The 25,913-nt window shown below is 37.4% G+C and overlaps 1 protein-coding gene across 6 annotated transcripts in view; it reads right to left on the reverse strand.

Moving 5' to 3' along the window:
• mahj (LisH and WD40 domain-containing protein mahjong) overlaps window positions 1-25,913 on the reverse strand; it is a 115,484-nt gene that overhangs the window by 15,098 nt on the left and 74,473 nt on the right. For all 6 annotated transcript variants that reach the window (XM_083132147.1, XM_083132146.1, XM_083132141.1 and 3 more), the window contains exons 15-24: window positions 21,463-21,608; window positions 20,113-20,325; window positions 18,375-18,580; window positions 15,362-15,577; window positions 11,800-12,004; window positions 7,928-7,999; window positions 7,071-7,210; window positions 3,999-4,083; window positions 2,477-2,686; window positions 502-700 (exon numbers count right to left, since the gene is read on the reverse strand). In XM_083132147.1, coding sequence (XP_082988273.1) covers window positions 502-700; window positions 2,477-2,686; window positions 3,999-4,083; window positions 7,071-7,210; window positions 7,928-7,999; window positions 11,800-12,004; window positions 15,362-15,577; window positions 18,375-18,580; window positions 20,113-20,325; window positions 21,463-21,608 — 1,692 coding nt within the window. The remainder of the gene's footprint in view (window positions 1-501; window positions 701-2,476; window positions 2,687-3,998; window positions 4,084-7,070; window positions 7,211-7,927; window positions 8,000-11,799; window positions 12,005-15,361; window positions 15,578-18,374; window positions 18,581-20,112; window positions 20,326-21,462; window positions 21,609-25,913) is intronic.

Consider the following 25,913-nt stretch of genomic DNA (forward strand, 5'->3'; position numbering starts at 1 on the left):
TATAACAATGGTTAACATAAATAAAAAATAAAAATAGAATCCGCTATACAATGGATGTTGTCAATGTTACATTGTTGTAATATAGCAACTTAACTGTGAAAACAATCCAGTTTCAAGAAATGGCTTTCTTAGTTTCTTAGACAACTTTTAATTGTTACAATTTTCAAACATTGGTTATCATTATTTTAACACCAAAATGCCATTTTATACGGCACTTTTGATCCCAAAATATGCCCAGTTTTTGTGCTGAAATCTTGATCCTATATTCACCATAAATATCCAGCCCTAGTTATTTACCATTAAAAAAACAAGTTCATTTCATATACAATTTTTGAATACAAAATGCAGTTTTCAAATTTTCAACTTTTTAATTGCCACAAATTTTTGGCTCTAGTAACACCTCATCCCTAAGGAGCAAAGGTTGAAATTTATCACTCCGAAGGATCTATAATAAACTAAAAAACTACAATTGATACAAAAATGCACTTGAGCAAAGCTCACCTATGCTGGAGTAGTCCCGTGCATCTATTGTCTTGAAGGAAGACTCGTACGCAGTTTCCTCTTCGGTCTCCTGCTCCAGGGAGACCGTGTACAGAACATCTCCGGTCGGGGAGAAGAGAACTTGGCACTGGTCCAGAGCAGGAACTGTTCGGAGCAAATGGAATGTACGAAGATCCCACACTTCTGTGCTTGACACGACCTGGGAACACAAATCCCTTATAAGAGACAACCGTAATACAAAAGAAGCTGCAATTTGGCTTTCTTCTTCTTACACTGGTAGATAGAGATGGCTTAACCTACCTGATAAAGCCTATTCTCAAACCAACAAATGCAATAAGCCATTCACCTTAACAATTTAGCTATGTAAGTAGAGGCATGCATATTTCGTTTTTGATGGAAACACAACATGTAATGTCCAGTTCTCATGTTTTTGGAAGGTGTGACGTGCATTTTGTTACTATGCTTTGTCATGAACGATGCAAAATAAACTCAAACACACAAAATGTGGAGTTTATTTACCAACATGACACTTTGTGAAGTATGAATTATTCTGAGAGTTATGCAAATTGTGGAAAATTGATTAAATCTGCTGTAAATATTTGAGAAGAAAAAATGAATTCCTTTATGGAATAAACATAATACTCTGATAACTTCGTAAATGTACTGTAAGGAAAATTTTTAGTTTGTGCAATAGCTGTAATTTTTAAAATCAAATTTAGGGTTATATTCACCATTTTAACACCGAAATGCCATTTAATATACTGGTTTTGATCCTGAAATGTGTCCAATTTGAGTTTCGAAATCTTGTTCTTTTATTCACCATACATATGTGGCTATATATATATATATATATATATATATATATATATATATATATATATATATATAAGGCTCAACCCTTATATGTAAGTATAGTTCTAAAAATAGCTATATTAACAAGTAGCTGAAGTTCAGTTTAGGCATGTACTTACTTTTCCAGTTATTCAGTCTTTTGCCACTATGGCACTATGGAGTAGGAAGGAGTGACGGAACACTCTTCATAGTCTTATACCTTCTATTTGTAACTTTCTTTAACCCAACTTGCCTTCCCATGATTTATACTTTGATCGTTCTTGCCCTAACTCCTGAAGAAACTACATGATGTGGTGAAAGATTGTGTAACTGGGAAAGTAAGTACATGTCTAAACTGGACTTCAGCTACTTTAGTGAAATGATGGCACGTGGTGTAAGTTATGCCTGGATTCATTGGTTAGTAGAGGCGATTGGGTGCCAAAACTGGGGAGAAACTGTCCCCCTGCCCCCTTTAATTGCTGCCACTGGTTCCGGTACTGAAGCAGCATGGAAAGTCTGCCCAACACACTAAAATGCCCTTCACTTTGCAATGCTCTCCTAACTCAACACATATCATCACAAAGTTAGTCTGCTACTCCCTGTGTCGGGAACATAAGGCTCAATTATAACTCCCAAGGCTTGCTGGGTAATAAAACAACACGAATTTCAAAGATTAGACATTGTTTTATGATCACATATGTATATCCATTCCTATATGTAAGTTTCTACCAGAAACGATGAAAAGATCAATTCTGATAACATTTCAAACACAGCCAGCTAAACACAATAACTTCTGTACTTTCGTGTATCGCCAAGAATAGATGCAAACAAACAATCCATTTTCAGTTACCATGTTCTTGTTGATTCTCCTCCTTTTGTTTTCGACCCAGCCCATCGTTAGGTAGTAATATTCAGGCAGTTCCATTCACTTCCTCTTACGATTTGAGTGTAACATCATCAGTAGTAGGTTATGAAGCATTTTACAACATTGAGTTCAATTAATGGCTTTACCTTCTAATTACAGCTGTCTGTGATATAATTAACATTATTTGAAGCAACAAATGTAACATCTCAACAAAATCAAACCTTAAAACACACAGGTTCATTACATCTTGGTGTTGTGAAGCTGACCAACAAAGCTCACCTCCAGGCCATTAGGATGGAAAACTCCACTCAGGGTCTGGTTGAGTTTATCAAACTTGTGGATCTCCTTCCCCGTCATCACATCCCACAGCACTCCATCGGACAGCACAAGCTCGTCTGAAGGACTGAAGGTGGCACGGTTCTTTGTGAACTGGTTTGAGATCTGTGGAGTTAGCGTCATTATTTTCTTCCCTGTGGCTACATCGAAGATCTGAAAGAAAATACAAAAATCAAATCCCAATCAGCTACTCATTTACATAATCCCTATTACTATTTCACTAATTGATGTATGTGGTACATCATGGTTTGGCATGGTAACAGACTTAAAGTATTGTGTAGGTAAAGTTTCGGATTTCCATGTTGCAGTTTATTGATTCACCCATTAATTTCGAAGAACAGCATGCCATAACCTGTGTTAATAAAAACAGTGGTGCTCTGAAATTATTCGACATTTAAGAAAAACTGCAATGCAGATATACAAAACTGTTCTCACACAATAACCTATTATTAGCGGCACATATTTTTGGTAAATATGGTAAAAAAACAAAATTTCAGTACAAAAACAGAGTCAATTTCAGTTTTAAAAGTAGTAAATAAAATAAAATTTCGCTGTTATAGTGGTGGAAAAGCGGTACATAAAATGACATTCTGGTTTTAAAAATGTGAATATAATCCCAAATTTGATTTAAAAACTGCACTTACTATACAAAATAAACATATCCCTTCTAATAGCACATTTATGTCATTACCAGAATATTAAATTTATTCCTGTATAAAGGGGTCCATTTTTACTTCTCAAATATTTACAGCAGAATTAATCAATTTTCATGAATTACATAACTCTCAGGATAATTCTGACCCCAGAAAGTGTCGCGTCGGTAAATAAACTCTACATGTCATGTTTAAGAGTCTATTTCGCATTATTTCGTGACAGAACAGGGCAGGAAAATGCACCTCACATCTTTCAGAAACATGGAAAATTAACATTACAATGTGTTACTTCACATTTCGTGTTTTCATCAGAAACGAAATATGCATGCCTCTACCTATTATGTTTCTAGTTTCTGAACCAGTCCTACACATTTTGTAAACTATCACAAAGTAGTTGATTAATTTTAAACCAAAGTACAGAAACCATAGCTGTATAAAAAAACTAATGAAAACTCTGTGGTGCAACAGCTCTTCGAGCATCAAGGCCAGCAGTGTTCTTTCATTGGGTAACACGTGGTCAGCACATTGAACCCAACTGCCGCTGTTTTCTGGCTTTCAAGAACTGAGCCCACCTCTTCTTCATTTCAAGCAGCTTCTGATTTGTCCTCATGATGCTGGGTCAACACCAAAATCTTTTTGAGCTCCCACCAGGAACAAAACTTAGGACTGTTCGTACCGAAGGCAAAAGAGATAACCATTTGGCTACGTGGGAACCCACATAGCTACATTTAAATGAGAACTCAAAGGTCTAGCATGGGTATTTAAACAAGAAATGTACAAATAATAACATTATTAAAAAAAAAACAACTTACATTGGCTGCCTCTCCTTTTGTTCCAATAATTCGATCCTGTGTCAATTTACTGAACTCCACATATTCCTCCTCATCCATTGGAAACCTGCATTGTAGTAAATAATGACACATTACGTTTAATATTAAAGAACAAATTTTCAATGCAAATGGCTAAACCACATAAAAAAGAATAATTTACAAGAGGAAGTTCTTAGTAATTTTGTGAAATATTTAGTTTCAGACACCATACTCCTTTTAACAGTATAATGGTTAAATATACATATTTTTCTTTAAATGTCCAAAAACTGAGTAAAAGTTAATAATGGGGTCATTCCATGTGAAATCCACAAGGTCTTCAACCTTACATTTTTTGATTCATTTGAAATTTGGCACCCTGGAACCACATGAGGTAAGAGTTTTCTCAAAAACTGGTCTTTAATTTTTTCACAATATTATGTCGTACATACACTATTACTGAAATCTACAAAATTTGAAAATGAATTTCTTTGGTAGAAAATTGCTATCAAAGTTTTCTTTACTCCGCCTTTAGTTGTTTTTTTACTGACATACGCTTGAATATCTCTTGTAAAAGTGCCTTTCAAGACTTTCCAGAATTACTTCTATAGGTGCCCTGATTGCCACAATACTGCAATTTAAAGTTAACAAGATGTTGGAAGAAATGGTCAAAATTGCATAGTTTGCAACACTGTAATTTCGGAAATACAAAAGACGTGGATCTGCAACTTTGCATATTCTCTGACCTCATGTGACCCTTTCAGTATGCCAAATTTCAAAGGAATCAAAAAATGTAAGGTTGAAAAGTGCCTCTTCATTGGTTGATTTTACATGGAATGGCCCAATGAAGAGTACACATTACAGTTCACCTTAAAGGTAAAAAAACCTAACAAATGTACACTATATCTACAGATAACCGTTTGATGGGAACATGGAAGAAGATAATTTATTCAAACCAACTCTCTACTCATTCCTCCATGTAATTTCTGGGCCACGAATGATTTAGCCACCTATATGCCTGACAAAGCTGCAATAAAGGTGGTGAAATTGATCACGGTCCAAAAACTACATGGTGAGTTCATTCAAATAGACTAACAATGTAGTTTTGGGGTGAGCTTTTCTTGTAATGATTTCACATATAACATAACTTTACCCCTTCTCATGAATATGTGAAAACGGTTTCTGCAGCAATATAAAACATCTAAGGACACCTGTAACACGCAAACGTCATTTTAGTGTTAAATAATTTGGATGTATTTTGTTATCATCGAGTACATCAGAATTTGTACATTTCCTGCTTTGTTGCATCAGTAATTTATAAGCATGTGCAAAATCTAACAAAGCAAGTTTAACCATATTTTATATTTCCCAACTTTTCCATCTTTTTAAATGCTGTTTTTGAAGAAACACAAAATGTGAAATACCATGCTGTAATATTCATTTAAGTTTTTGAAAGATGTGAGGCAATGATGCAAAATAAAGTGCAAAAGGTGAAAAGAACAAAAAATTTATTTACAGACAAAACACTTTCTGAAGGCTCGACTGGACCTTTGGCAACCAAATGGGCAATTTTTTTAAAAATTTTCCTCCATTTGAAAATCCTGTTTAATATTTCAAAATCTGAAAAATTACATACGCTTAGAATTCCTTCTACAGCATTGACGTGAAATTTCGTGTAGTTTGCTTTCACTGTTATCTAGATATTATCAATAGTTTAATCAACTTACGTAATCGCGAAACTATTGAGAATATATAGATAACAGCGAAAGCAAACTACATGAAAATTCACGTCAATGCTCTAGAACGAATTCTAACTGATGTAATTTTTCATATTTTGAAATATTAAACAGGTTATTTGAATGGAGAAGAAAATTTTAAAAAATTTGCCCATTCGGCTGCCAAAGGTCCAGTCGAACCTCAAGTCTGAATGATCCTGAATTCATTTTTTGGTTCCGTGCAACTTACTCACTATCATATATAAGCATAAAATCGAAATTAGTTAATTTACTTACGTAAAGTGAGTATATAGTTGTCATAGACGACATTTCGGTGGCAACTGCTCCCTTCTTCAGGTCATGAAGTCTGCTATTACGTGCATACATAAAGCTTCGTCATTTAGAAAGGATCAAGGTATATGTATGGACAGGTTGAATGTTAGGATAACTAAAACATGTTAAAACTGCTATAAAAATTGTTAAAACCCGTAATGTTACTCTATTACAGCTCCATGTTGACAGGAACAAGTATGTTCAATTATTATTAAAAATTGTTAAAACCGGTGAGGTTACCCTAACACTGATACACTGAACATACTTGTTCCTGTAAACATGGAGCTGTAATAGAGTAACATTACGGGTTTTAACAATTTTTATAGCAGTTTTAACATGTTTTAGTCATCCTAACATTCAACCTGTCCATACATATACCTTGATCCTTTCTAAATGACGAAGCTTTACATATGCACGTAATAGCAGACTTCATGACCTGAAGAAGGGGGCAGCTGCCACCGAAATGTCATCTACAACAACTATATACTCACTTTATGTAAGTAAATTAACTAATTTCGATTTTATGCTGAATAATCCTGTGAGATGCACAAAATCACAGAAGATTAAAAAATAGACTTCTTTACACAATATATGGTAATGGTATAATCATAACTATATAAACGTGCGATTACAAAAGAAACGTTTATTTGTGTAATAACAATCATAGTCAAAGTCCAGCAACTTGCTCAGAGTAGCCAATAACAACTGCCAGACTTTGTATATCAAATGACTATGTTTGCCGATAAGCAATGTCAGCATTGTTTATGTATGACAGTAGAAAACTTCTTACATCTCGCGCCGGCAACATATTTGTTAAAGACACTAAAATAACACAAACAGCATGATGTAAAACACTTAGGAGCTCTTCCGAGCTTTCGACTCCTTCACGGAGTCATCTTCAGGGCTGGTCGAGGGACTTCACTCGTGCTGTTTGTGTGTTATTTTAGTGTTTTTAACAAAAAGTCAGCATTGTTCTTTAATGTCTACTCCTAACTTTCCACCACAACACAATGAGAAAGAATGCACTTACTTCATTTCAAAGAACTTGTTGACGCTCCACAAGGCAGACAGAGGCCTCCTCCACGTAGACGACGTGAGAAGAAGAGAACCATCACGATTGCATGCCAAGTGGTACACATAGGAATCATGGCACTGATATGTTGCCTCCTCCTGGAATATAAAATTAGATTAAATTTTTCTAAAATTGAAGCTTCAGAAGATTGTACTATGTTCAAGTTGTATGATTTAATTAGATACAAAGAAAAAATATTTAAGTATGCCAAATTAACACATTGACTAATTCGTTAATTTAGATATTAAATTCTGAGATTGTAAAAATGACAAACCTTGGTTTAAGTTCATTTTATGCTCAGACAGGCTAATTGAGACTGGTTTTCACAAGAGGTTTATTCAGAATTTTTCATCTAGCGGTCTGCATGCTTGTATTTTGGGAGTGTAAGGGTAAATATATAGAGCCAAAATGACAATAAATTGGGCATCTGTGAAATTTAGGAGGAGTTGTGGAAATTTGGGGATGTTAGGAGTGTGTGTGGACAATCCACTGGTCCTACACTTTTAAGTGGGATCTGAAACCTCTGTGCCAGGTACCTCTGCCAGGGATTGAACCCAGGCCTCCTCGATTACAAGGTGACAGAGTTACCACTATCTCGTATGAGTGTAACAATGAATTCCAATGCTTCACTGAGAAATTTGCCTTCAAAAATACATTACAATGGATCCAGAAACAAAAGGAAATGTGATTACGTAAGCTACACACACTATCTACACACAAAAATACCAGAAAGTATTTTGAAAACAAATATAGCATATGCAAGACATTACTTAAGTTTTATTACACTTAGTGAAGAGTTTCAAATATCTACTTACCGCTCCATTTGTTAGGTTGTATAATTTCACTTCACCCTGATATGTTCCCGTTATCAGAAACTGGTCATTAGGCTGTAAACAGAAAAATATATGTGTAGAGAAATTATATTCTTAGTGTTAAGATATTGTTCATGGCATTAAAAATGAATAAACGAAAATGTTTAATGTTAAGTAGCAATTCTTACATTAGATTAGCAGGACTGCAAATATACGGGAATCTTTTCATTAACTACCTTTGAGCATTAACATTTTCATTTTTTCTGTGTATATTACAATATGCTTTATGTATTTTCAGTATTGTCTCAAGCAAATTAGGGATGGCCAGATCCGAAATCCGGATCCAGAACTTTCGGATCCGGATCCGTTTTGCCATCCCACATGCGCTTCTTTGGAAAGTAAGAATGTGTTTATAACATATTGTTACCTGCTAATATGCACACACACACACACACACACACACACACACACATATATATATATACAAATAATGAAGGAGACAGTAAACACTTACCACACAAATAGAAATAATTCAATATTTCGCGATCTGAGTCGCATTTTCAAGAAGGTAGATAAAAGATCGACGACACTGTGAGTAGAGGCACAGAATACCTGCAACAACTTCTGCTTCGGTGACCAACATTACCTGCAGATACGTGGCACAGCTATGGGTACCCGCATGGCCCCCTCTTATGCCAACCTGTTCATGGGCAGGCTGGAACAGGAATTCCTTGACTCCCAGCAACTGAAACCACTCCTCTGGCTAAGATTCATTGATTACATTTTTCTCCTCTGGACACATGGCGAACCCTCCCTCACAACATTCCTAAACTGACTAAATGAGTTCACCACCCTCAAATTCACCTGGTTCCACTCCAAAGACCAAGTGACCTTCCTCGATGTGGACATCCACATTGTGGGAGACCACTTGGAAACATACATACATATCAAACCAACCAACCACCTCCAGTATCTCCACTACTCCAGCTCACACCCCTACCACACCAAAAAAGCCATCCCATTTTCCCTTGCCCTCAGAGGCCAGCGCCTCAACTCATCCCCCTCATCCTGCCAAAACTACAACCTACGCCTGCACCAAGCCCTAACCAACAGTGGCTACCCCTCCACCCTCATCAACAAACAAATCACGAGAGCTAACTCCCACAACCGCACCAAACAACCCAAAACCAACCCTCCAACTCTGATCACCCAATACCACCCTCACATTACGAAAATCAGACATACCCTCCACTCCCTCCTCCCCATCCTGCACAGTGATCCCGAGACCAGAGACATCTTTCGGGATAAACCTAGGGTCGTCTTCCGTCGCCCCCCCAACCTCCAAAACATCTTGGTCCGAAACACCCCCACCCCTTCCGCACCCCTTCCCCCAGCCCACAGGTGCAACAAACCCAGATGCAAGACCTGCCCCATACTCATCACCTCCCCCACCCTCCTGATCCCTACAGCGGCAGGTGAGTTCACCCTTCACCCTAAGGGCACCTGCCACTCATCCAATCTAATTTACACCCTCATCTGTCAAATCTGCGGCAACTTCTACCTAGGCGAAACCTCCACCCCCTTGAATCTAAGGATAAATAATCACCGTTCCTCCACCCAAAACTCCGATTTCACAGTTGCCATCCACACCAACAGCCATAACACCACCTTCAATAACTGCTTCCGTGTTGCCATCATCCACCTTTTACCCCCCCGCTCTGACACATCTTTCCGCAGGCGATGGGAAAGGGCCTATATAGCAGGCATGCACGCCACTATACCCCCCGGACTCAACCTAGCCAACCAGTAACTCTTTCCTCTCCTCCCCGAAACTACCCACCCACCTTACAGTAAACACTGGCTAAAGTATTTCGTGTTTCCTTTCAACTGTTTCTGGCAACACTGACCGTAGAGACGCTACGGTCAGTATTCTGTGCCTCTACTCAAAGTGTCGTCGATCTTTTATCTACCTTCTTGAAAATGCGACTCAGATCGCGAAATATTGAATTATTTCTATTCGTATGGTAAGTGTTTACTGTCTCCTTCATTATTTGTATATATATATATATATATATAAAAAAGGAGGTTTAAGTCTCCCCCTCCGATTTCCATGAAACTTGGAAGGTGTATAGAGGCCCCCCCTCAAATGTCAAGATGAGGAGAAATTGAAGTGGGGATCTGACCCCGAAACCACGTAAATATGGCACAGGAAGAAACAGGGGGCATAGGCCCACTCTACACACCTGCCAAATTTCATGGAAATCGGAGGGGGACACAGGGCTCAAATGATCCCCACGTCAATTTGTCCTCATCTTGACATTTGAGGCAGGTTTTGCCCCCTAAAACAGTTTTTTAGCCGAAACAAAAAAAAAAAAAAAAAACACGTATTTCTTCCTTTGGGCCCCTCTATACACCTGCCGCGTTTCATGGAAATCGGATGGGAACACAGGGGTCACATCCCCACTTCAATTTGTCCTCATCTTGATTGATTGATTGATTGATTTAGTTTATTTTACTTCGCGTTTTGTGCCTCTTGGCTAATTTGCGAAGATGGGGATGAGTGATGAAATTGATGAATGGACATTCACAAACAACCAAGCCCGACCGGGATTCGAACCCGGGCCTCATCTTGACATTTGAGGGGAGGTTGCCCTCTAGAACAGATTTTTAGCCGAAACAAAAAAGAACACGTATTTCTTCCTTTGAGCCCCTCTGTAAATCTGCCAAGTTTCATGAAATCGGAGGGGGACACAGGGGTCAAATGCCCACTTAAATTTATCCTCATCTTGACATTTGAAGGGGGTTGCCCCCTAAAGTATTTCTTCATTTGGGCCCGTTTATACACACACCTGCCAAGTATCAAGGAAATCTGAGGGGGACACTTAGATAACCTCCCTTGTTAGTCTTACACTTTGTAATTATATAACACTGCATATATTATAATGTTTCATTTTAATTTGTAAAACTGTAACTGTAGAACAATTGTATAATTTTTGTATAACATTTCTATCTTGTTATATGTGTTAAAGGTTTCATCCTGGAATGGCATGTCTCACATTTATGTATGTTTCCATTTCCAATACATTCGAATGAATACATATTTGTTCAATGGCATTTACAAAATCACCTCTGACATTTTATGTTAAACAAGTAAGATTATTTTTTGCACGAGTGTGTTAGCCGATGCCTAGCAAAGTATTTTAGGAACAACACTTGAAAAAAAATTCTTGTAGGACTAACTAATGAAAAATTTCTTTGTAATCGAAGATCATAATACCTTTTAACGTGTGGTAATATTATAATGGGATTGGGATACGAAACTCTCGGATCCGGAACTTTCGGATCCAGATCAAGATCCGAAACTTTCAGACCCGGATCCGGATCCAGATCCGTAACTTTTGGATCCAGATGCAGATCCGTTGGGCCATCCCTAAAGCAAATCACTCCTCTTGGTTCACATAGCAAGAGCTTCCCGACCTACAACTAAGAAAGTCATTTCTTGAATCTGAATCGTACTGCACATTATATACAAGATATAACTGTTTTCCCCATCATAAGCCAGGGTGTGCATTATACACTCATAAGTACGGTACTTTACTTTGCATTTCTGCCACATTTGGCCAATCACAAAGATGAGGATGAGCGATGGTATGATGAAACTGATGAAGGGACGCTCACAAATAACGCCCAGACTGGGACCAATGGCATCATAGCATGTTATGCTAACCATGGAGGCCGACAAGTTTGTAAAGAAAGTATCAAAATAACACTTTTTCTAGAATTTAGGGGAAAAAAATCTCAAATAATCGGTGCTTGTCCATTACCTTTAGATTTCGTTCCCTTTGATTTTTATCATCAAACAAGTGAACACTTACCAGAAATTCACAGCAGGTGAAGAAACCATCATCCTCACCAGGCCTGAACGTACGAACTGGACGAAATCTGCTGTGTATCAGCCTCCTATCTAACCTTCCGCTCACTGGCATTCCGTACGCAGGCAACACAGGGCGGTGCGATATCCTCGTTGCAAAATTTGTGGGGGCAGAGTTTTTGACCTTTGGGTCAGGGCATTTATGGGGGCTGAAACAAATTGCATTGGTCAATTATTATTTATTCAGACTGTCAAGAGTAGATAAAACAATAATCATTTTTATTGGTTTCAACCATAGTTTAAAAGAAAAATGTATAAAGTTGCTTGTATGTTTTTCGTCATAGGACACAAATATATTGACTTAATTTGTAGAACAGCATGTACTCCCTCTGTCCAATAATTATTGTCCGGTATGCCAAAATGGTAACTTTTTATTTAGGTCCTTTTGGATACTTGATCGGCCAATTTGTACTGGTCCTTGAGTAATAACGTTGTATGACACATTCCAGTGTTTAATTTACTTCTTCTGTATACACCAATGTCACAGTTTGAATATTGTACAATTATTATGGGACAACAAACAACAAAAGTGTACCGGACAATAATTATGGGACAGAGGGAGTATACGTAGTCTTACTTCTTATGAAACCAGACAAAAAATTACCTCTTTTTTTTTTTGGGGAGGGGTATTTTAAAAGCTGCTGCATAATTGTAACAGTCTATATTGGTAACAATACATAATTTTTTCCATCTGTAGGAGAGTGTAACTGTTTTTTTGTTTGTTTGAAAGTATAGTTGTCTAAATATTATCAGCTGCTGTGTTTAGTTACAGCTTAATGATAATTAAACTATTTATACAGAGCATTCCCTGACATTCGCTACGAGACTCTGTGGCAAGCTGCCCGGCATCAGCACTTTTCTTTCCTGGTGAACGGGTCAGCGACAGTCGCTAGAGTCGGCTATTAAAATTACAGTTTTCATATTGTGTACTAACCTTGACTACAGAAGGTGTTGAAAATAATGTCGTTCTGCTGCAACACATTCCTGGCATCTCCGAAGGAAATTGGCATTTACACGTGCAAGTTCATCTACTGTAATTCTCCCGATTTTTCTTACAATACTCTCTTTTAAGTCATGGATGGTGTGCGGATTGTCTTTGTATACTTTATTTCCCCATTTTCTTTCCACTTTTATTCAGAACTGACCCTGTTAGTCTAAACTTTTTTACGAGGTTTAATATAAGTGACTGTCACGACTCGTTCACTGGGAGAGAGAAGCGCTGATGCCGGGCCGCTTGCTGCCGAGTCTCGTAGCGAATGTCAGGGAATGCTCTGTAATTCTGTGTATATTTATACACAAAATATTCCAAACAAATTCTTAAAGATGGTTCTCATATGATTTCATTCCTTTTTTGTAGCACTCAGGAGATACTCAATAGTCTAGTGATTCATATTTTTAAGTCAGGAAAACAAATGGGTAGTTGAAAGTGTGAATTAGAAAAATGGTGAATTAGGTAAATTAAGTGGAAAAGCAAGATTTTAATGATCACCAGGATGCAAAAATATGCATTTTTTTTCTTATTTTGAGCTACTTTCCGCAACAATGATGATGAAAAATTATTACATGAAAGTAATGAAGGAACAATCTCAAAGCAATCCCCACACCCAGGCTGTGTTGTGTTGAAAATAATGTCATTCTGCTGCAACACATTCCTGGCATCTCCGAAGGAAATTGGCATTTACACGTGCAAGTTCATCTACTGTAATTCTCCCGATTTTTCTTACAATACTCTCTTTTAAGTCATGGATGGTGTGCGGATTGTCTTTGTATACTTTATTTCCCCATTTTCTTTCCACTTTTATTCAGAACTGACCCTGTTAGTCTAAACTTTTTTACGAGGTTTAATATAAGTGACTGTCACGACTCGTTCACTGGGAGAGAGAAGCGCTGATGCCGGGCCGCTTGCTGCCGAGTCTCGTAGCGAATGTCAGGGAATGCTCTGTAATTCTGTGTATATTTATACACAAAATATTCCAAACAAATTCTTAAAGATGGTTCTCATATGATTTCATTCCTTTTTGTAGCACTCAGGAGATACTCAATAGTCTAGTGATTCATACTTTTAAGTCAGGAAAACAAATGGGTAGTTGAAAGTGTGAAGTAGAAAAATGGTGAATTAGGTAAATTAAGTGGAAAAGCAAGATTTTAATGATCACCAGGATGCAAAAATATGCATTTTTTTTCTTATTTTGAGCTACTTTCCGCAACAATGATGATGAAAAATTATTACATGAAAGTAATGAAGGAACAATCTCAAAGCAATCCCCACACCCAGGCTGTGTTTTGAACCTGGAACCTACGAGGCAAGATTGAGACACCACCACTCCACATGTTTGGCTACCGAGGTGGAACAAACAGAAGGAAATGAAGAAGTAGCACAAGGAAAAGGATATACAATGGATTACAAGAAAAAGAGAACAACCAGGTACATTTTTTATAAGTAAGTGAAGGATCTGATATGGAGTGTGACACAGATATTATGTAATATGCATTATATTCAAATAATATGACATGGTTTATAATGTAGGCAATGATGAAAAAAAAAAGAGAACAAAATGCAAGCAATAGAGATGAGAGTTTTTATAGCATAGTATAGTAGAGAAACCAAGTGAAGATGGAATAGGATATGAAAACACTTAAAATGCAAAATATGAGGGGCAGTCATTAAATAACAGGAATGGGGTTGTTCATTGTGAAACTTTTCCAGAAAATCCACTGTATAGTTCACACTTGCCATTACCAGCCTTTTACTTGCTTGAACTTTTGAAGGAAAATTTGATTGGTCAGAAGTTTGCAGATGACAATTTAGTAATGGAGACGGTGCACACATGGTTCAAGGACACACCAAAAAGCTTTTTTTCTAGAGAGCATTCACAACATTCTGGACAGGTGGACCACGTGTGTTGTGAAGCAGGGTGACTATGTTAAAAAATAAGATACAAATTCTACAATAAAGTTATTAATAAAATTCCTGTCATTTAATATCCTTAGAAAAATATTTGGACCTAAAAGGGATGAGGAGACAGGTGAGTGGAGAAGGTAACATAATTTAGAACTGTACAATTTTTATTCCTGTCCAGACATTATTAGTGTAATTAAATCAAGAAGCCTGAATTGGGCAGGCCATGTGGCACGAATGGGAGAGGAAAAGAAGAGTTTATAGGATTCTTGTTGGGAAACCTGATGGTAAGAGACCTGTAGGATGGCCAAGCTGAAGATGAAGGGATAACTATGAGATGGACCTAAATAAAATTGATAAGGATGGAAAAGATTGGATTGATCTTGCCCAGAATAGGAACAGATGGAAGGCTTGTGTTGCTGCACCCATAAACCTTTGTGTTTAAGAAGGGTAGAGAGTTAGTTAGCTGTTATTTAATGACTTTCCCTCTTAGTATAAGAAATGAAGACACCTGAAATACAAAAATAAGAGGACAACAGGCAACAAAGGCACACAGGGATTGAAACACATCAAAGGTGGACAAGAATGAAGTAATATGCATACTCACATGAAGAGATTGAACTGCGGGCAGGTAACCATTGGATTCTTGCACAGTGCATGCTGGTTCATGAGGTACTCTGTGATGATGGAGTCCAATGTAACCCTGGACTCTGACCTGCTCTCCAGGGAGCCTTTGATGACGGGAGAGGCTGCAGACAGCTCGCACGACAGCTGTTTCTGCAGATTTCGAACACACAGTGATGGCTGAGATTTGTCCAGTTTCCTGAAACAACAAAAAGAGTTTCTCAATGGTTTAAGTTAAATTTATAGGCTCGAAGGCATCTGAATTTTAATTACCAATAATATCTGTTACAAGAATGGAACAATACAGGAGGAACGAAAGTAATGACAATTTAACGTTTAGTTCAATTACAGTTGTGGCCAGGCCTGCCAGAGGTGTTCTTTCATAGGGTCATTGCACTGAGTCCCATCGCTGGTGCTTTCTGCCTTTTGAGACTGGAGCCTGTTACTCATTTTCAAGTATTTCTCCAATTGTCCTCATGATGCTGGGTCAATGCCAAAATGTTCGGGGCTCTCACCAGGAATTCAACCCAGGGTCACTTGTACCAAAGATAAGAACGCTAACCATTTGGCAATGCAGGGGGCCTGTTACATATCATACAAATACTGTATTATGTAAATCCTAATGCAATTTTCAATTTTGTGAATTATTTTAAAGTTGTTTTACGGAAACATTCTACAATTACTGTCTTTTTCTTCATCATTTTAATAACACATGCATAAGCTTTAATACTTAACAAAAACACATTGCAATGTTCATTTTTCATGTTTCTGAAAGGAGTGAGGTGCATTTTTCTACCCTGTTTTATCACGAAATGATGCGAAATGAACTCTTAAACACTAAATTTGCCGTTTATATACCAACGTTACACTTTCTCAAGTTTTGAAGTATCCTGCGAGTTATGCAATTCACAGAAAATTGATTAATTCTGCTGAAAATATTTGAGAAGTAAAAATGGACCCCTTTATACAGGAATAAACTTAATATTCTGGTAATGATTTAATGTGCTATTAGAAGGGATATCTTTATTTTGTGTAATAGTGCTGTTTTTAAATCAAATTTTGGATTATATTCAAATTTTCAAATCCAAAATGTCATTTTATATACCTCTTTTTCACCGCTATAACAGCGAAATTTCATTTTATTTACTGCTTTTGAACCCGAAATTGACTGCTTTTATACAGAAATTTTGCTTTTTTATTTACCAAAAATATGAGCCTCTGTGGCTCAGTCGGTAACGCGTCTGACTACCATGCTCAAGGTCCCGGGTTCGATCCCCGGCCGGTTCAAATCCGGGAACTTTTCTAACGGTGGAAGCGGCCCCGGTGCCTACCCAGCGTCGAATAACATGGGTACCTGGGGGAAACCCTGGGGGGTAAAGGCGGTCAGGGGCGTGATGCTGATCACATCACCCCCACTCACGACCGGATCAAGAAAGTGTGGGGCGTTACCCCCACACCCCCTATACGCCTTCATGGCGTGGTGCTATGCACAGGGGAACACTTTACCTTTTTTTTTTTTTTTTTTTTTTACTGTTGATACAACTATATCTTGTTTCTAGGGCTGACCCCAAAAGAGATGTATTGGTGTATTGGCTGATGCTAGTGGTATCGGGATCAGAAATTGACATTAACAATACCACTGAAACTCTTTTGGAATTTTGGTCTTTAGCAGGGCCCAAGAAAAATCCACTGTCACATTCTTCGCGAAGTCTAATTATCCTAGAAATTATTTTTTTTTCTTTTACCACTTTTGTGTGAAAAACTTGATTTTCTGATTAGAGGCACACATTTTTGGTAAATAAAAAAAAGCAAAATTTCGGTACAAGAACAGTCAATTTCGGGTTCAAAAGCGGTAAAAAAATAAAATTTTGCTGTTATAGCGGTGGAAAAGCAGTATATAAAATGCCATTTTGGTTTTAAAAATGTGAATATAATCCCAAATTTGATTTAAAAACTGCACTTACTACACAAAATAAACATATCCCTTCTAATAGCACATTTATGTCATTACCAGAATATTAAGTTTATTCCTGTATAAAGGGGTTCATTTTTGTTTCTCAAATATTTACAGCAGAATTAATCAATTTTCTGTGAATTGCAGAACTCTCAGGATAATTCTGACTTCAGCAAGTGTCGCATCAATAAATAAACTCTAAATTTCCTGTTTAACAGTCTATTTCGCATTTTGCAGTTCATTTCGCTACAAAACAGGGTAGGAAAATGCACCTCATATCTTTCAGAAACATGAGAAATTAACATTACAATGTGTTATTTCACATTTCGTGTTTTCATCAAAAACAAAATATGCATGCCTCTACTGATTACATAACACATGTTTGAATATTCTGATGTAATTCTTGAATATTTTGAGGTAAAAACTGATAAACTTACGTTTGTAATTGGAAATAGTAACTTACACACAATAATCAATACTTTGAACTGTTACAGTCGAACCTTGATTTTACGTTTTTCAGGAGACCAAGCTGAAAAAACGTAAAATCAGGGAAAATTTTATAGCAATTTGCTCTATTGGGACCATGAATATTGAATGTATAATGCGGGAAAATGTAAAACCGAGGAACGTAAAATTGGGGTTCCACTGTACTTACATTCTTCAAACATCGGTATCAGTATTATTGAGTATCCTTAAGAGTATCAGCATTGGTTTAAATTGGTGTCGTCTCAGCAAATGGTTATATATTTAAACATTATGTGTGAAAGGGGTGGGAAGACTTAAAAACTATTATGCAGATAATAACAGAGCTTTTTGTAATGAGTTAACAAGCAAAAGGAGCAGCTATTTTAATTAATTTTAAAATCTATGGTTTGAGAATGCAGAAACTGCTAAGAATTTTTTTTTTAAATTTCCAATAAAAATATCAATCACAATAACTTAAACAACAGAAAAAATGCTAATGTTAAAACAACAGAAAAAATGCTAATGTTAACAAACAGGTCTTACATATCCAAGGTACTACCCAATGGTAATCACTTACCTGAGGTGGTTAAGGTTCACCCTGAGAGGAAAGGACGTGGAAGACGTTAAGGAGGAATTTGACATGACACCCGAGCTGCTTCCAGAAGTTAAAGATGTCCGACTCTGGGGCAGACGTGGGAAGTGGGACGATGATGACGATGATGGGAGTATACTCCTCGGAAGAGGAGTACCAGGAGAGAAGTTTGGCCCAGGATTTAGCCTTGGCTGCAAAAATAAATGAAAATTTTACAGAAGTTACCTTATGAACATTGAAACTAAATTGGATTAAATTCATTCCATATTTTCCCAACGTTTCAAACGTTCATAAACAGCAAACCATTATCTTTGAAACAAACATAAGACCTCTGTAATTTGTTTGATTTGAAACTTTCTGAAAGTGGAAGCTTTCTGTGCCACAGAGTTGTCTACTTTCTGTAGGACATATTTTTTCAAGTTGAAAATCCATAAATTAAATAACTTATTTAGATTGTACTGATATCACCACAAACAGCATTATTGGTGAATATCACTACAATTATCACAATTATAAAAGAATAACTTTATACAAAATAAGATACATTCTCAATGCATGCCACTGTCAAACTCATCACTGCATCCTTAATACATAATCAGGCTTCCCACTAACTGCATAAATACCTTTGGCTGATTCATTGGTTTGGTTTATTTTACTTTGCTTTTCTGCCACTTAATAGCAAAGATGAGGATGAGTGGCGATATGATGAAATTTATAAAGGGACACACACAAAGAATACTCATGCCCAGGCCAGGATTTGAACCCAGGACCCCTGGTGCCATAGTGCACTGTCGTAACTACTTCGCTATGAAGGTTGGCAGAAATATATTTGGGCAACATATCAAAAGGGCCAGCTAATAATTAAACATGCTTTCAATCATATTAGTGTATTTCATTGATCCTATATTTCTTTAGACAACTTGTAAGTTCGACCCCAGAGGGCAGCCTCGCTCCCACATGCCTCAGCAGAGGTGCGTGATCATCCAACAAGCACGACGAATCTCTAGTCATCGTAGATTTCCATGACTGGGTTAGACTACTCATTTCATGGTGGGTCGCCACCAGTTCCATACACTGGACAAAATGTCAGGAGAAAAGTTGCTACACTTTCTCCCAGGAGAGACAAACCTGCACACGCCTCATAGTCAGAGCCCAAAGAATGATGCCTTAGACCCAGGAATTTTAAATAAATTCAATTCCGGTCCAGGAGAGAAAATCAGCAAGCATAAATGGGTTCTGGACAGTACAAAACCTTTTTATCTGTAAAGTATCAATTCGGTCCAGGAACCTTTATTTCCGGATCAATTTAAATTTGGTCCAGGAACCTTTTTTCTGGATGAGTTTAAATTCTGTCCAGGAACCATTTTTCCCGAATGAATTTCAATTCAGTCCAGGAACCTTTTTTATGGAAGAATTTCAATTCGGTCCAGGAACCTTTTTCCCCGCATCAATTTAAATAGGGTCCAGGAACCTTTTTTCAATGAAACAATACACAACTTGGACCAAATTTAAATTGTGCGAGACAAAAAGGTTCCGGTCCTGCAGGTTCCTGGACCTTCAACAACCCTGGTTAGACCCCACAGCCTCGGTGGGGCCACAAATCACCTAATTACATACATTAATTAGAGAGCTGAATGAATCATGTAGCACTGGCAGTTTTATATCAAATTCGTTGATTATTGCTTGTCGGTGAAAGCATACAAAGATAATTGTGTACACTTACCCTGGAAGTGGTCGGAGGAGTGGAGGAGACCTTGTAGGAGATAGGAGGGAAGTTGGAGCTGGTGCCCTGCTTCAAGGGAACGCCCGGGAGGCCAGCCTCCCGCTGAAGCATGGCAGCCGAGTCAGCCAGACCCTTGCTCAGCAAGTACTGGTGGATCAACTGCAGCAGCTGCTTCTCATTGTACTGGATCCTCGTCTGCGCCACCACGTTTGCCTGGAAGAGAAGACCACGTTACTGCCGTTCAACCTCAGAAATTAACGCAAAGTAAATGTAAATACAGTAGAAACCTGATTTTACGTTCCCGAGCTTTACATTTTAACACATTATACATTCAATATTGATGGTTCCAACATAGCAAAACATTATGAAATTTTCCTCAATTTTATATTTTCCAGCTTTTTTGGGCTTGGTCCCCTGACAAACGTAAAATCAACATTCCACTACATGTAAAACAAAAATTGTCTTGCAAGCATTTGCCTGACAATGCTGAAATGCCTTGAACGATTGACTCATGTCTTACCACTAAATGTCTCAGGTTCAAGTCCGGAGACTGGACATAGGTGTTTCACCATCACTTTCATCTACGGAAATCATCATTCATTCTCACTGTCATAACTAGTGAATGTGCCAGAAAGCAATGCTACAAAATGCAAATACAAATTATTTGCTGGACATCTTCATCACAAGAAAAATATTCTCTACTGTCTCATACTGATATTAGCAATACTTAGTCATATCCTAATTCTCACCTATAATAAGAAAAAAAATACTGTACAAGAATAAATGTTTCAACCTTTATCTGACTTAACATTTTTAGCCCATCCCTTTTTTTCAAATATGTTCTTACAACTTGGCTGACACCAGCGAAGCCATTTTTGAAATTTCCTCTCCTTTGAATAAAAACATTAACACACTGAATTCTGAAATGTTACATCTGCTCAGAATTCCTTCTAGAGCACTGACGTGAATCATCATGAGCTTTGTTTTCAACAATGTCTGGATATTTGCAATAGTTTAATAGGCTTACGTAAGCACAAAACTATTGTGAATATTTGGACAAGAGTGAAAGCAAACCACACAAAGATTCACACAAATACTCCAGAAGAAATTCTAAGCAGATGAAATTTTTCAGAATTTGGAATATCATAGCTGTTTTTGAAAGAAGAGGACAGTTTGAAAGGCAATAGTAACAGGTTCATGCCAAAAGTAAACATGAGGCGAACTATGGTTAGAAGCATTTTAGTTTGATCATTTTACATTTAATTATTTCAATTATTTCAAACATGAAGTTGAATTAGTAGCATAAAGAAGTACAAAAGAATGATAACGATAAAGATTGTCGATACTTACTCTGTGAATATTAGCTAAGGATATGTCAAATTCATTCACATTTGGCTTTGACTTTCCGGACATTCGCTCCATCAACTCCAAAGCATATTTCTGGAACTTAACGTGCTCTTGTCTTTTATCCTGGAGTATTGGGTCCCTCATGAGCACTGGAAAAATAAACAGTGTTGTTGGCATTGACAATAACTTCACAAATAGTTCACAAAAAATAGAATATGTTATGCCCATTCCAAGCAATCTATCCACTGGATACATGGAACGACTCATAGAGGTAACCTAATATTTCTCGTAGGTCAAAAATGTTCAATTTTTGCTCTACTGGTGAAATGCAGTTTATTTTCTTTAAATCTTCATAAACTCATACATTTAATATAAATAATACATTTTGCATATGTATATATTGGCCAAACTTGGTATGTAAAATTTCAATAGGTTATACATAGTGTCACATATTTATGGCGAATAAAATATTAAGATTTCGTTACAAAAACTGGCCACATTTCAGGATCAAAAGCAGCATATAAAAAAAAGTTTCAAAATGGTGTACATAACCATAAATTTGATTTAAAAACTTTAATTATTACACAAAATAAACATTTCTCTTCTAATAACACATTTATATAGTTATCAGAGTATTAAGTTTATTACTGTGTAAAGGAGTCAATTTTGCAGATTGAATCAATTTTCTGTGATTTGCATAACTAACAGAATAATTCAAACCTCAGAAGGTGTTCCTTTGGTAAATAAACCTTAAATTTCAGGTTTAAGAGTTTATTTCGCATTTTTCAGTTCATTTCTCATCATTTTGTGACAAAATATGGTAGCAAAATGCCCCTAACACTTTTGAAAAACATGAAAAATTAACATTCCATTGTGTTATTTCACATTTAGTGTATATATGCATGCCCCTCCTTATGCATATATATATTTTTAGATCACTGGGAGACATCTCTCTCCTGTTTACCAAGGCTTGTAATGCCTTTGCAATTTGGAAAATTCATCATAAACATTTTTGACATTTCCTTCTCGGAAGAAAATCATGAGTTGGTTTGATGTTAATGAATTGGTAACAGATGATCAATAAGAATGGTATCAGTATTGGAAAATTATCAGTTGAAATTTATTTATCAATACTGGCCGATAACTTTCCAGTATTTTTGGTCTTTCATGGGGCATGCAGAAAAGTCACCCGATACTTCCATGGAGCCTAATTATGCTGAGATTATGCAAAATCTCATTTTGACGAAAAACTGAAGTTTGTTATTATATAGAATGTATTTTAATATTCTGATGAAATTACAGAATGGTTTAAAGCATACTCTTCGTAAATTGATGCATATGATCATTGTGGAACAATCAATGTTTTAGAACAACTTTCCAATTACAGTCAACTCTCGATTCTACGACCCCAGGTATAACAACCCTCTCGAAGTAACAACCCTTTTCCCGGGAACCGTGAAAAATTTAGAAAAAAGTTGAAAAATTTGGAAAAAAAAAGTTGAAAAATTGAAGGAAATCTGCCGAAAAATGCGTTGTTTTTTCCTCCACTCATTCCCTTTACGAGCGCTCTACTGCTCACAGTTAGGTCTGAACTAAAAATAGACACCACCACACCATGCTTGAGTGATATCCAATAGCACTTGACCTCTGCCCTCCCCTCCCTCAAGTGCACCAATGTTACCCCGCAGCAGACTACCGCTACCCAACGTGCCACGCTTGTTTTGCCACCCTTGCTCTTGGATACGCGAAAAGAGAAGATCGAATGTGCTTGGATGTTATTTTAAATCGACTTGACTTGTTTCCTTGTCCTAAGAGCTGCTGAAAACTCGCGGGGGAGGGTGGGAGCAGCCCGAAATGACTGCTGGACTTGCAGTCTTTGCCAATGTGTATGGCAGGTCAAGCTCTCTCATCGATAAATACACCACCTTGAGAGATAAGATCGCAGGAATGTTCGAAAATACAGATGCGTGGCACCTGGAAGTCTGGCTCCTATGTCCAGCTCTGACCTAGAGTTCAGCAGGTTCCCGTGAGTGAGCAACTTTCGGCCTTGTAGCCGACAACTTCCGGTAACAGATTTCATTCAAAAGGTGTTCTTTGTTCCCTGCAACACTTCATAAAAAAGTGAAACTGTTAGAGATAATCAAAACCACATAGGTGAAGTAAAGATCATCAACCCGCTTAATGCGTTGTCATCCAGGTTTGCACAAAAGTTTACTTCGATCTTACGTGCATCATAACTCCCGTTTCCCACTTCATACGTTTTCCTAATTGTGTCGATGTCGTAATATCTGCCAAAAAAGTGTTCCGTTAAACGACTGACTCCTCCCTCTTTTCCTGTCAGCAAACGTGGGGGGGGGGGGGGGGGCGATGCAGATTGTTTCAGCCAGGATTTTCTTGCTGATGCGGGCTGATTACAGGCGAGGGTGGAAAAGGAACCACCCCTCTTCCTTTCCTTTGACGTCTAAAATGGGGCAACCAGTTCTGGTTATATTCTTGAAAACGAACAAAACCCATAGAACAAGTAAAAAAAAAAGTCACCCTCTACCCTTACCCCAGCTCATTCTCCGCCACTGGTGTGCACGGCAATGTTGATAATTGCAGATTTCAGTTTTTTTTATTTATTATTATTTTTTTTTTTTAATGCTGTTGTCTGCATAGAAAATATTGCCCGTATTATTGTCTGTTGCATGGTAAAATATAAAGCAAGGGTCATTTCTTTCTTCTTTACACTGCTGTTAAAAGTTCCGTCTTCGACAGTCGCCTTATCTTTAAAATGCTGGGACTTTTCTCTTTTGCCACCTGTTGCTCGAACTTCCAGCCGGTCTCCTTGTGTTTACGATGCAGCTGGCGCCAGTGTTGTCTAGGCTCTTGCTTGCCGATAACAGCGATGACTCATCCAGCGCGAAGGAAAAAGTTATTGTTTTGAATCTCGCAAAGCTGTTTTGATTTGACGATAAGGAAATTCGATCTCCAGAAAGGAAAACAAGAGTTTAAATAACTTCATGTTCTGAGCCTTCCGATAAGCAAATCTGTAAATTTAATTTGCATCCGCTTTTCTTCAGAACCATTCATGTGGAGGAAAAAAAAAGTGTGTTCAATGTAGGAATGGTCGCTGAGACAGATTAAAAAGACATTATTCAAGTGGAAAACGTTTGGAAGGGTGGGTGTTTGACATCGAGAATACTCCTAAATCCAACATTAAATCGTCGATTAACGTGAGAGTAAATAAGGATCTACCATTTTGATATGTGAAAATGCGCAGTTTCATAAAGCTTGTTTTCAGTTCATTTTATGCTGATGGGCTAATCGGGACTAAATATACAGTTTAAAGTGAAATTCAATTCCAAACCCGAATGATTATCGACTGCCACACTGTTTAATGACTTGTCCTAGAATATGGGTGAAAACAGATCGCAAGTTGCACGTTTCCTTTTTCACGCAGGATTACAATGCAAGTCAAGGAAGGAGTTTCGACTGCTCCCTTGAATGGGGAAGGAGGGTGAATGAAGTTGGTTGAAGCAAAGAAAAGTTACTTTTTTTTACGATGTATTTTACACAGCCGAACCAGAACGAAAATTACAGCCCTGTATATTTTTTTTTGTCTGGTACCTAGAGAGGTTGTGTTGTTTCTCCCGAGAGATCTAATCTTACCAGTTAATCTTGTAACAGACAATGCTCCAGTAAACCCGTATAAAATCCAACATTCATTCTGCCCGATTATCTCCCGACTTTTGCTGGCACCAGTCTGACTGGTGTCAAGATTCTTCGAGTTTCGCTTGCAATAAGGGAGAGATTGTTTTCCTTTCCATTGGTCTCAGTGCAAACGGGTTTCTCATGAACTAGACTTGTAAGTATTTCCTGGAAAAGCAACGACTGTGCACAATTGAAATAAAGTAACATTATTTTATTTTCCTTCTCACAACATGCATCCTGTGCATAACAGGTTGTATAACTACCAGGATAAATGGTGTTACCATCTCCTAGGCATCTTTGTGTCCGTTTGAGCTCCCTTTAAGCTGCAAATTGGTGCAAATTCCAATAACGACCCCTTCGAAATAACGACCCTTTTCCCGGGAACTGTGAAAGGTCGTTGAATCGAGAGTTGACTGTATTACAATTTTCAAGCACCAGTATCACACTTCAGGATGTGTTGAAATATCCCTTTAACTAAAATCCTTGCCCGAGTGTAAAAAGCCTCTTGAGAAAGGTTAAAAATACAAGGTTGGAAAGGCACCTGCGCAGGACAAACACAACACATTAAAAAGGCAAGGATACACTAAAAAAACTTCCTCGCAGACAACAGAAGAGACCCATACTGCACTCCTCCACTTGATATTATATTAGGGCAGAAAAATATTTGAGAAAATTAAAATGAAATAAAAGTTGTAGAATTACTGATTATTGTCTAGTGATATTATTTCACTTTTAAAAATACTCAAATTTTCTTGGTTTAG

Source organism: Lepisma saccharinum, chromosome 12 (genome assembly GCF_977018435.1).
Source record: "Lepisma saccharinum chromosome 12, izLepSacc3.1, whole genome shotgun sequence".
NCBI lineage: Eukaryota > Metazoa > Arthropoda > Insecta > Zygentoma > Lepismatidae > Lepisma > Lepisma saccharinum.